Source organism: Onthophagus taurus, chromosome 11 (assembly GCF_036711975.1).
Source record: "Onthophagus taurus isolate NC chromosome 11, IU_Otau_3.0, whole genome shotgun sequence".
NCBI classification, from domain to species: Eukaryota; Metazoa; Arthropoda; class Insecta; order Coleoptera; family Scarabaeidae; genus Onthophagus; species Onthophagus taurus.
The window spans coordinates 4,570,008-4,582,995 of NC_091976.1; the positions used below are offsets into that span (position 1 = coordinate 4,570,008).

The 12,988-nt window shown below is 35.4% G+C and overlaps 3 protein-coding genes across 3 annotated transcripts; 2 read left to right on the forward strand and 1 right to left on the reverse strand.

Annotated features, from left to right (window-relative positions):
• Positions 1–1,167: 1,167 nt before the first annotated feature.
• LOC139432001 (piggyBac transposable element-derived protein 4-like) lies at positions 1,168–2,931 on the forward strand. The gene has a single exon (XM_071200329.1). It carries the CDS (start codon positions 1,168–1,170, stop codon positions 2,929–2,931), a length of 1,764 nt encoding a protein of 587 aa, XP_071056430.1.
• A 1,844-nt stretch (positions 2,932–4,775) lies between these two features.
• Positions 4,776–6,014, reverse strand: LOC111415086 (uncharacterized). The gene has a single exon (XM_023046595.2). The coding sequence runs from the start codon at positions 6,012–6,014 to the stop codon at positions 4,776–4,778; it is 1,239 nt and encodes a 412-aa protein (XP_022902363.2).
• Positions 6,015–11,107: 5,093 nt separating this feature from the next.
• LOC139432002 (piggyBac transposable element-derived protein 4-like) lies at positions 11,108–12,198 on the forward strand. The gene is made up of 2 exons (XM_071200330.1): positions 11,108–11,312; positions 11,489–12,198. The coding sequence occupies exons 1-2, from the start codon at positions 11,108–11,110 to the stop codon at positions 12,196–12,198; spliced, it is 915 nt and encodes a 304-aa protein (XP_071056431.1).
• The last annotated feature ends 790 nt before the right edge of the window (positions 12,199–12,988 follow it).

The following is a 12,988-nucleotide window of genomic DNA, read 5'->3' on the forward strand; positions in this document are numbered from 1 at the left end:
AAACACGATCTCGTAAACATCCGGCTTCGGAAAAAAATAGGTCAACTATTTTTATAACAGATACATCCTCCCGTTACCGATAATTCGCTATCGATAAAATGTGTAATGCATTCTATCAATTAGCTACATCCTCCCGCTAACGATGATAAAATGTGTAATGCATTCCGTCAATTAACCACACAAAAAATATATCGATTAACACCCGCATCATCTCGCCAACTCTATATGATTCAACGACAACACTCAGATCATCGTTATCTAATTTTATTTTATTGCTATGCAAAAAATATATTAATTAACCGCCTGCATCCTCGGGATAGCGATAATTCGAGTTATATAAATTCTTTATAATATGTACTAAGAGTTATTAAGTCTACAATGTCATCGTCATCAGATGCGAATTTCGTCCGATATGAGGAAGAATGTAAGTTTTTTCTTTTTCGTTTATCTTATGAATTAAATATTGATTATTTAAATTTGATTTTTTTTTTTTTTTAGATTACAAAAACGATTACCTTCAAGCGGGGGAAACAAATTTTAATCGCAACCAAAAATGCAAGTTTTTTTCTTTTTTCATTTGTCTTATGAATTAAATATTGATTATTTAAAATCGATTTTAGATAACGAGAGGATAGCGAGAGGGAGTTCCAAGTCTCCAAGCGCCGATGCTGGGACTAAACGTAAGTTTTTTTTATTTTTTTATTTCATGAAATACTATTCTTTATTGTTTTTTAGTTGGAGCGATAGCGAATCCGCGGCGCTCTCACATGCTAAGGAAAAAATAATTTTATGTATTATTTTATGTATGTAATAATAAAATATATATAGTGGAAATAAAATTTTTTTTATTTTCTTAAATTTAAAAGTATATATTAACCCTAGAACCACAACGTGGCGTCGTATGTGACCGCAAGAAATTTAAATCTTAACGTGCGCTTGCGCTATATGACGTAGGTGATCACGCGTCTCAGTACCTTTTAGGTTAAGAGTGAAAAGTGTGTAGACGAATCAGTTCCAAATTTAAACAATTGTATCTGTGTCAAAAAAATTAGCCGTCGTATACGACGCTACGTTGTTCTTTAAAACATAGAAATTCCAGAGGTATGTGCTTCTGTTTGTATTTTGTTTTATTTATTTTTATGCAAATATATACCTTGTAGAGCAAATATGAATGAAAGAAAACGTCCCTTGTCTCAGATAGAGTTAGAAAGAATAGCACTTGCGATTCAAAATGACGAATTGGAGGACGATGAAGCAGCTGAAAGTGAAGAAAGTGAAACAGAAGATTTTACAACAAATGAAATTTTAGAAGACGACGAGTTTGATGCAGCTGAACCACAAAATACTAATGAAGAAAGTAATCAGTGTAATGACGTGAGCGATAATACTGCAGCTTCTTCAAGCAGTTATGAGACAGAAAATAGGAAAGCGATATATGCGAAGAATGGTCGTAAATGGTATTTGAAAAGTTTTCATGCTAGAAATGCAAGAACTGCCCGGAAGAACATTGTACTTCATTTACCCGGTCCAAAAGGTTGTTTGCGCAACTTGAAATGCATACGTAAAATTTGGAATTCATTTTTTACTGACGAGATCCTCGACATAATTGTTCAATATACAAACCACCAAATCAATATAAAAAGGACACGTTATAAAACCGCTCAGCGATATATTGGTGAAACAAATGTTGTTGAATTGCGTGCTTTACTTGGTCTTTTATATCTTAGCGGTGTTATGAAAAGCGCGCATCTTACCCTACATGATTTATTTTCATTAGAGTTAGGACCTCCGGTTTTCAGAGCAACAATGTGTAAAAACCGATTTGAATTTCTGATCAATTGTTTGCGGTTTGACAATAAAGCGACAAGGGAAGAAAGGAAAAAACAAGACAAATTCGCTGCTACCAGAGAGATATGGGATATTTTTGAGGGATGTTGTAGAAGAAACTACAGCCCCTCAGAATATGTAACTATTGATGAAACTTTACTGGCATTTAGAGGACGATGTCCTTTTAAAATGTATATCCCTAGTAAGCCGGATAAATACGGTTTAAAACTTGTGACCATGTGTGATTCAAGAACATTTTATATGTGCTCGGCCAAGCCTTATATCGGTAAAGAGGTCAGGGAAGGACCGTTTTCCATTCCGACACATTATGTTTTGAACTTGACGAAAGAAATTCAAGGCTCAAACCGAAACTGCACAATGGATAATTGGTTTAGTTCATTAGAGGTAGCGGAAAAATTATTAGAACTCAAGCTAACCATGGTGGGAACCTTGAGAAAGAACAAACCAGACATACCAAAACAGCTTGTGGAAACAAAAGGAAAAGCGGTACAATCGAGTATGTTTGTACATAACGACCAAAGCACTCTGGTTTCGTACGTCCCAAAAAAGAACAAAACAGTTATTCTAATATCAACAATGCATACCCAACCAGATATAAATGAACACACCAAAAAGCCAGAAATGATCATGTTTTATAATGAAACAAAAGGTGGCGTTGATACATTCGACCAGCTATGTCATTCGACGACAGTGTCCAGAAAAACTCGTAGATGGCCACTAAGAATCTTTTATGGAATGATGGACATTGCAGGAATCAACTCGTATGTCATTTACAAATGGAACGAGGATGCCGATAAACCAGTTCAACGGTCAGCCTTCCTAAAGCAACTGTCTATGTCACTGGTAGAAGAACATCTTAGAGGCAGGATGAATAATGGACGACTTCCGAGGGAAATAAGAAGTAATATTCGCCAAATATTAAAGTGCGACGAAGAAGAGGTATTGCAAAGGGCTGAGGGGCCATTAGGTCGTTGTGATTACTGCCCCAGGGCAAAAAACCGTAAAGCGCGAAACAAATGCGAACATTGCAAAAAAAGCGTATGCGCCGAGCACCGCCTCAGCATTTGTGTAGACTGCAAATAATAAAACTTTTATTTCAAATACCATAGTTTTTTATTTCAGTTTTAGCGTGGTTTCTTTCTTTTTATAAATAAATAAAATTCTAGTATTTACTTGAACTAAATATATTTTTCTACTCCCATATTAGTAAGTTACCGATTATGTACTGTTTGGTTACTAACATAAGTAAACGGACAATTGCGAACACTGTAACATAATGAACCGGAACTGTAATGTAATATTCATTACGTTATAGTTCCGGTTCATTCTGACCAATCAAAATCGAATCGAATTGGTAGACGCTGTTCTGACAGATACACGCTGTCAAAACGTCGTAATTCTGAAAAAAAATTGAAAATATATATACGATTTTTTTCTTTCGTAGAAATAGTATAGTACATAACTCGAATTGTAAGCTTATTACATGCTCGTAGAATTACTGCACTCGCCGCTACGCGGCTCGCGCGCAGCTTTCCTACTCGCATATAATAAGGTCCTTACAGTCCTCATAATGTAATATACTATTACAACCTTTCCAGTACTTCATTTGCTTTCCATATGTATAATTATATGAACGTTTTAATCCAAAAAACAAGGTATAAATAGGATTTTATTATGGAGTCGTATGCGACGCCAGGTTGTGACTAATGTGATCAAAATTCCACGTTGTGGTTCTAGGGTTAATAATCTAAACTTATTTTAAAAATAGAATATATCGCGGAAATAAATTTAAAAGTATATATATTAATAATCTAATCTAAACTTATTTTTAAAAATTTACATAAAGTTTTCATGTTTTCGAACGCACAGTTGCTGTTTATGTTGCGATGATGATGACAGGGATTTTCCTGTTTCCGTAAAACAGGACACGTCTTATTTATATCTAAATTTATGATTACTAAATTTTTAAAATCTTCTCCAATCGTCTCCCGCAATAACCTCTCTTTTTGATGTCCCTTCACAAAAACCACCTCCACATCCCTCAAACGCTCCAACAAAATTTCTTTGAGCGAGGAGTATGGAACGTCCCCATCATCGTAGGGGATGTTATGTAAATTCTTTTCTTGCCATACAACATCCTTGGCTTCTTTTCTATTTAGATGATGTTTGGCTATTGCAGGTTGAAATAGAAGATGGGTACCATCCGATATCGCTAATTCTTTCACTTTAAACCCTGTGGAGATGGCGAATCCCTGAACATCCAATACTTTTATCACGTTGTGAGTTGACATTATAATGCTTAGACGGTGCGATTGCGAAAATATGGGCGATAAAATTACTTCTACTTCATCGATTCGTTTTTTGAATCTTAACCGATCGTTGCAGACTTCTTGCCAGTTCGGCGCATCAATTTCAACTAACTCGATCTGTACAACAAACGCGCATTCAGAAAACTTTACGCATGTTCTTCCAGCACGTTTTTTATTTATTTTTTCCTCCTTTTACAACACCTTCAGCTTTCCTATACAGATTCTCCAACTCTATAAGTTCGATTGCACTCATTTAATTTCGATTTAAGTCTTTTGGTTTCTTGTTCACATGAAGAACAATACCAGCTACATTCGGAGGTTACAGATAAATTTACAAGAGCCCCCGCTCGCGGTAATAATTCGCTAATATTATTGCTATTAGCACATTTCCCGCTCCAAACACATATTTCCAAGCGTAAACCAGCGTTTTGACCTAAACAATTGATTAAATCTTGTCTGCTCTCAATAAGATCTTCCTTAGTTTGCTCGAGAGATTCTTTTAATTCGTTAATTTCTCGAATCGAATTTAATGTCTTCATTCTTTCATTACATTATTCTAAATACTGTAAATCCTCATGAGATGTAATCGATAATGCGAGATATCGAACATTTAAATCTTTATTCATCAAGCGGCATTCTATTAAATTTGTTCTTTTGCACTAAACCTGTTAATGGTCTATATTGTACGATGGTATCGTGAATAATGAGGCAGAATACGGAAGTATTTTTACTAAAAGGTAGATCCGCTTCAAACTCTAACTTTATATCAACTGAAGATGATTTTACGCTTTCTAATTGTTTTGAGCAATCGATAACGAAAAGTGGTACATCGTGAAAGAGATCAAAGTCTATTAGCGGTTCTCCAACAATTTTATTCGAGCCATAATAACTTTTTCTGAAGTTTGTATACATATTATAAACGTTACCATAACGTTTTTGTATCATGGATAGATTTAAATTATCGTATGGATATTGAGATGAATTTAAATGTAATTTAATATTATTGATGTTTGCATGTTGAAAATCGGATGCATCGAATTTAGCATCACGTTTTGTTTGAAACGCTATTATGACGTATCGCGGTCTTTCCAAACTAGTACTCGATTTTACGGACCATATATCCTTTTTCGTTTCGCGTAGAGAAGGTAATTCAAATAATTCCCATTTTCTGAATGGAATCAATATAGGAGAGTCCTTATTGAGAACATTTAATAATTGCAAACGATATTTATCGTTTACAGTTATGTGTCGAATTCTCCAATCAATGTTGGTGATAGTGATTTTCATTTTTTTCGTACCATCTTTTACATCATTTTTATAGCAATTATCATCGCTTCGCGATCTTAACAACACCAATTCCTGTCGAGCGTTAATGATAATTTTTTTATAATCCTCACCGAAACCCAAAATAAAGCTTAATGGTATGCATGCGGTAAAATTCGGTGTAAGAAATGTAGGTTGTTTCGTTAAAGGTTTCGGAATCCAGTCCCCCGATTGCAGACTTTTACTTTCGTTATCGGTATAGGAAATGTATCCTTTTATCGTTGATGTAACTCCAGGTTTTATGCATCTATCTATTTCAACGCCATTTATTTCATATCGTATTTCATCAAATAAAAATAAGTAGGCATTATTGATTAATTGTACTTGACCGGTTCCATCTAACTCTTCTATATTTCCTTGAATATAAATATAGCTGTCGTGGGGATATGTATATATGTCTTGGTGACTTATAGGAATTCTAACTTCATCGCTTGAATTAAAGAATTGTATGCGTGGAAGGTAGGTATGATATTCTTCGCTTGACAAACTATCATCAAATATCGCTGTATTGAAGACGTTTAAAATTTCACTCATTTTTCTTTTTTCAATTTAAATCCCAGAGATATTAAAAATAATTTATTTTTTCTTGTTAATCCCGCTCGCTGTCGTCGTCGTCATTGATGTTGTCTCGAAGAATGACCAGCACCAAATATCTTTCGTTTACAGCTACTCGATCCTTTATAGACAAAAAGCGTATTATTGTTGAATACTAATCCCATGTTGGGAAATTCGTTTCAATTCGAGCCTTATAACAATTTCTTCGTTTCGAAAATTTACAGGTCTCCCGTTTTGATCGGCGAGAAATAGGGTTATGTTGTTGATATTCCTACGATTGATTGGTAAATAAACAATATTTCTCGGTTCTATATTTATAGCATATCCTGTAGCGACTTGAGGAGAAAATTCGTATATCGTATGCGATCTTTCACTATCATAAAAAGCGTTCGTCACAATATTACATTCAACGCGAATACTTGATACTTTAATTATTTGTATTGGTCGATCCGATTCCGTTAAAATTCCTGCTCTTATTATCTTTGCGCTAAACCCCAACATGGAACCAATACTATCGGGTTTATTTTTCTTTTTTTCTTAGCGGAATGTGGGGGATATGAAAGTCCTCCCAGATTCCCATCACCGATAAATATCAGCAGTGATGAGTCCTCCTCCTTCGGTTTTAACTCACCCGAATTTGTTACTTTCTGTCAGTCAAATGGAATAAAAGCAGTAAAATCACCACCTTACCATCTACAAAGCAAAGGATTGGCAGAGAGAGGTGTCCAAACTGTTAAAAAAAGGTTTAGAAAAATCACTTTTTATGAACAGAGTGTGAAATTATCAGAATTTTCAAAGAAAATTAAATTGTATGCATTGAATGAAGATGTTTATATCAAACACAAACAACTCAAATTATTTCGAAAAAGTCATAATTCAAAAGATTGCAAAGGTAATAAGTCACTCAACACGAAAAAACAAACAACAACAACAACCATGAAAACCAACTTTTCCAGAGATAATTAAAATGATTCATTTTAAAACCAAATCTTCCTGTATTAATTTTTAGAAATCATCTCTCGGTAGGTACAAATTGAGTGTCTTGAAATATTGAAATTGAAAACAGTCAAGACTTTCCAGCGGAGACAAAGGCATACTGTATCTTAATTCAAGACTCGATGTATACATATAAACCATTGGGCGGTGAGGTGTCGGTAATCATAAATTAACAGGATATCTATATTTAGATGTCCATTCATTGATAAAAATGTGGTTATTGTTGTGTGGTCAGCCACAGAAAAAAACAACTACAGGTGACGATATATATATGGCGTTCATGCTATGCGCACATTAGTTTCCATCATAAAATTCAGACCTGTAGTTGTAGTCTGTCTTGTAGTGTCTCATAGATTTAGACACATCCCACACGTTCAATCTACATCTACAGTCAAGCAAACCATTTCGAGCGCTAAACGAAAAGGACTAGAAGTCTAGATATTTAGAACGACATCATCATCGATTGGGTTTTAACGATGGCTGGATCAGTCAAGATATAGGTTTGAAGCTGCTCGATGACACCATCTCAAACTATGATATGATCTATGTGAAGGAGAACCAGACGGCACATTTTTTGGAAAAACGCCCATGTCATCCAAATCAATGTTGTAGGAATTGAAAGATTATCGACCTATCGCTAGAAAAATGTAATGTAGCCTAAGAGATTAAATTCAATGCCACGTTAGATGCATGTTGGTGTCATAACAGATTCCCAGCCGCATGTTCTCAAAACAACGCATTGATGTTAAAATCTTACTTAAACCATTCGAAATATGTACTGTATATTTAGTAAACTTGAATATATTGTGTTCGAAACGTACACTGAAATTTAATAAAATTGAATATATTTTGTAAACTGTTCAACTTTCATTCATTCATTCCCCAACATTTGACAAGTTAAGATGTATCTCCATGTTAAGTATGGACATATTTCGTACTTTGAAGAACAACCCAATTTAAATTTAAATCGTCAGGAGATGTTAGCTGAAGGTTTATCCCACTTTCAAAATTACTATAATCTCCCTATAACAGGAGAGGCTGATAAGGAGACATTAAAGCTACTGTCAAAACCCCGATATGGTAATTCGGATATTTATACAAATTTAAACTCCAAACCTATAACCCGTAAATGGAACTTTACTAAAATTAAATGGGGTTTGTTCCAACCATATCCTACACAGTCCGTAGAGCTATTTAGAAAAGCGTTTAACGTTTGATCTGAGCATACAAATTTACAATTTTAACACGTTGACCGCCGTAATGGCAACCGTTTTTACCATGGCTAGGGCCGGAGTCTTTTTTTGTTTTAAACATTCATAAACCTATATACTAGGCTATAGAATTACATAATATGGTCTTATTTACTCTGTAAGTATTTTTTTTAGGTGCGAAGCAAGTGTGCATCGCGCGGCGCCAAAGGCAAAATTTTCATGCTGGCGCCGCGCGATGCATCCGTGCTTCGCAGCGAACAGGAATGAACCTGCAAACTTTACGGTGTCTAGTTGCTTAGTTTATCTTGATCATTCGTGAAGTTAAGTACCTGTGTGCAAAATAGTGATATTGGTGAAATGGGTGATGATGAAAGAAATCAATTGCGTTTACAAGCACTGATGAACGAGGTTTTATCAGATGAAGAACCGTTTGAATATTCATCTGATACTCCTATACAAAAGAAAAAGAAAAAAAGTCAAAAACCATAACTGCTAATCCTGCTGTTATACCTACTACATCATTCATCAACTGTCTACCGAAAATGTGCTAGAAAATAAAGACCGCGACTATCAGGTTAGTACACACGTTGAAGAAACAATCGAATCAGTTATACAGTGGTTCACAGCTTATTTCAACCACCCTCTTTTAAGAAAATATAGCTCACATAATTTCGAAACGAAACAAGATATTGCAAAAATTTAAACAAGGGTTTACATAATACTTTCCAAACTTAAAAAAAAGAAGTTTTATTCAGTCTCAAATTTACATTTTCAAACATTTACAAACTAAAAACCAAAAACATACCTACATAAGTAGTCACAGCTTATTTCAACCACCCACTTCTAAGATCTGTTAAGTTGACTTTTTTTGAGGTTATGTTTCCAATTATGTAAATACATATGGTTGTAGTGTGATTTGGGCAGTTAAGTAAACCAGAGGCGTATTTTGTGACAATGGGACGACGTACTACCATAGAACACAGGGAATTGGTTATTAGCCATTTTAAAAACGGCCATTCGCGTCGGAAAATTGCTGAAATGGTTCGCCTTAGTGATTCGACAGTGCAAAGCATAATATCTCGGTTCGTTCATAAAAATAGGATACATGATAAGGGCAGAAAAGCTCCCAACAAAATTTTTAACGAAACTGATGAGCGCTACATTGTCAGGAAAATAAAGGAAAACCCGAAGCTATCCGCTCCAAAATTGGCTACAGAAGTTCAAAATCAGCTGAATAAAACATGCAGTGCGGAAACTATTCGCCGTGTATTACGAAACCATGGTTTTAATGGTAGAGTAGCCCGGAAAAAACCATTTATTAATAAGAAAAATCAAGCAGCGCGCCTAAAATTCGCCAAGGAACATATTAACAAAGATTCAAACTTTTGGGAGCAAGTTATTTTTGCGGATGAGTCTACATTTAATATTTTCGGCTCGGATGGTCAAACTTACGTCTGGCGTAAGCCAAATACAGAGCTCCAAAATAAAAATTTAAAAGCGACAGTAAAACACGGTGGTGGTAGTGTCATGGTGTGGGCTTGTATGTCATCAAGTGGGGTAGGAAACTTACAGTTTATTGAAAGTAAAATGGACAAAAATAAATACCTCGACATCCTAAAGTCCAATTTATTACAAAGTGCCGAAAAACTGGGTATAAGGGAGGGGTTTCGGTTCTAGCAGGACAACGACCCGAAACATAAATCTGGTATTGTGCAGACATGGCTGATTTGGAACTGTCCCCACTTGATGCAACCGCCGGCACAATCACCTGATTTAAATGTTATTGAAAACTTATGGACAATTTTAGACCAAAACATCCGTCAACACCAGATCTCGAACAGGAATGACCTTATAGCAGCGCTAAAGGAGGAATGGGCAAAAATAACTCCCCAAACCACAAGAAAGTTAGTGGAATCCATGCAAAGAAGGCTGAAAACTGTAATTGATCAAAAAGGAGGTCATACTAAGTTTTGAAATTAAATAAATTAAGTTAAAATAATAAGTGGTTGAAATAAGCTGTGACTACTTATGTAGGTATGTTTTTGGTTTTTAGTTTGTAAATGTTTGAAAATGTAAATTTGAGACTGAATAAAACTTCTTTTTTTTAAGTTTGGAAAGTATTATGTAAACCCTTGTTTAAATTTTTGCAATATCTTGTTTTGTTTCGAAATTATGTGAGCTATATTTTCTTAAAAGAGGGTGGTTGAAATAAGCTGTGAACCACTGTACCAACGGTGACCATTCGTACTTTATTTAACCCTCCAGCAGAAGGGTGAGGCCTGTGAGTCTACCCAATACTTATATGTTGCTGTAATTTTTGTAAGAAAAATTTTGGCACCGTGGGCTTCCGTGTACCTTTCACAAATAGTAAAACCCGAATTTTTATAAAAATTTCTAATAAAGTATGTGACAATTTTTTTGAAAAAAAAATAAAAATGTCCTAATAGGCCTCACCCGTTCACTCATGTAACATCTTATAAAAAAACAAATACGTGTTTTCATTACTCTTTTGGTAGAATTAAAAAAAATATAGATGTAAATTTTAAATTTTCTGTTTTCTCAATAAGTTCCAAATTGCTAAATTTAAATTCGGGGTATTCCCTTCTTACAATGACTTCGCTAGTGTATAACGGTCCGTGATTCCCCTAACATCACCACTTGGCTTCTGTACACAAACGTGGTTCAGTCGTTTATTACTTTTGTTAGTGAATTGTTTTCCAGAGAGTGGCGTAAAAACAAGTTATTATAAGTGTTTGTTAAATTCTTTTGGATTATCGAAGGTAAATAATTCTATAGTTATATATAAATATCAAGCATATTTACGTATTTTCTTTTTTCTCTCCCTTATAGGTTTATTTTATTTCAATGTGTTCATATGAACGAGAGGTAAAAAGGTTAGAACGCCTTGCCGATGAAGTAAATAGTGATGAACTTTCACAGTTGACTGAAAGTGATAATGAATCTTTGGCCGACGAAGACCATAACCTTGTAAGTGACCATGAATTAGATACTGAGCAAGAGTCGTTTTCAGATGTAGAAGAACAAGCCAATCTTTTGCGAAGAAGCAGATGTAAGTACTTTTATGGAAAGGATGGGACAAAATGGAGTAAGGAAGCTGCTTTTCCATTCTTTGGGACTGGCAAAGAATGGAAAAACGCCAATGCAATGTTGGATGTATTTTTTCGAAGAAATCGTGAATGTCATTGTAGTAAACACTAATCTATACATCACAAAAATTTCAAATAGATATCAAGATCAGTACGACTACCACTGAAACAAATACCACTGAAATAATGGCATTACTAGGTCTGCTGTATCTAGCAGGTTCGCAGCATGGAGGACGAAAACACATTGCTGAATTTTATAGCGACGATGGCCTAGGATGCGAAATATTTCCTGCTGCAATGGCTCAAAGAAGGGTTAAATTTTTGTTGAGATGCCTACGGTTTGATGACACAAACACCAGAGAGGTCAGAAAATCCCAAGACAATCTTGCTGCCGTAAGGGAAATGATGATAAAGTTCAATGAACAGTGCAAAGTACACTATTCTGTTGGGGAGTACGTTACCCTTGATGAAATGCTACTTGCATTTCGTGGGAGATGCAGATTTAAAATGTATATCCCAAATAAGCCAAATAAATACGGCTTAAAAGTGTTCTCAATGGTCGATTCTAGGACATTTTACACATCCCATTTAGAAATCTATGCAGGGACTCAACTCGAAGGCCCATTTAAAATCGATAATTCAACAGCTGCTGTCACAGAGAGGATGTGTATGCACCTATCCGGATCTGGACGAAATGTAACCATGGATCGTTGGTTTACCGGATATAAAATAGCTAGTTTGCTATTACGAGAGCATCGCCTCACTGTAGTGGCAACTATTCGGGCCAACAGAAGGAGTAGTATAGTAATGCCGGTTCTGGAGCGGAAATGGCTCCCACGTCACGTGTGACGTCAGAGATAAGTGTGTGACGTAATGTATGACGTCATGGAGTGCGCCATCTGTTGGAGAGTGTCGGCGGTGTGGGTAATGTAGGTTTCTGTTGTGGTGGGGGTGAAGCCTATCTTTTGGAGAGTGTCGGCGGTGTGGGTAATGTAGGTTTCTGTTGTGGTGGGGGTGAAGGCCATCTGTTGGAGAGTGTCGGCGGTGTGAGTAATGTAGGTTTCTGTTGTGGTGGGGGTGAAGCACCTTCCGGCCCGCGAGTGCATGCAGGCACCTAGCGGTGGGGTGGTGTTGATGGGTTAAATTAAAACGAATTAAGTAAATAACAGTTAAACAATTTTATTTAATACAATCTAAAATCATTGTTGAGAAAATCATACAACTTTGGCGTACGACAAGTGGAAAAAATATACAACTATAACTAATGGTAATAAATATAATTACTGAGGCGGCTATAAGAAGTATCCTATTAATATAACACAATGAAATAGTATTGGTATTGTATAAGATCGATGTCCAATTTCCATTAATCACATTATTATTTTCTAACGTGTACCGCAACTTAAAAGTAATAATCTCACTGAATGTGGTATTGGGGGGAACAATTTGAAAAACGCTATCATCCCCATAGTCATCATAATCAACGGTGGTAGTGTTCGGCTTCATCATTTTCAACCATTTTAAATCATTATCACTAGCAGGTTTACTGGTATAATCACTAATGAAAGAAATTGATACGTTTTTAACTTCAGTAGGAAATTTAATTAATAAAACTCCATGTAGTATAGTGTAAAATATT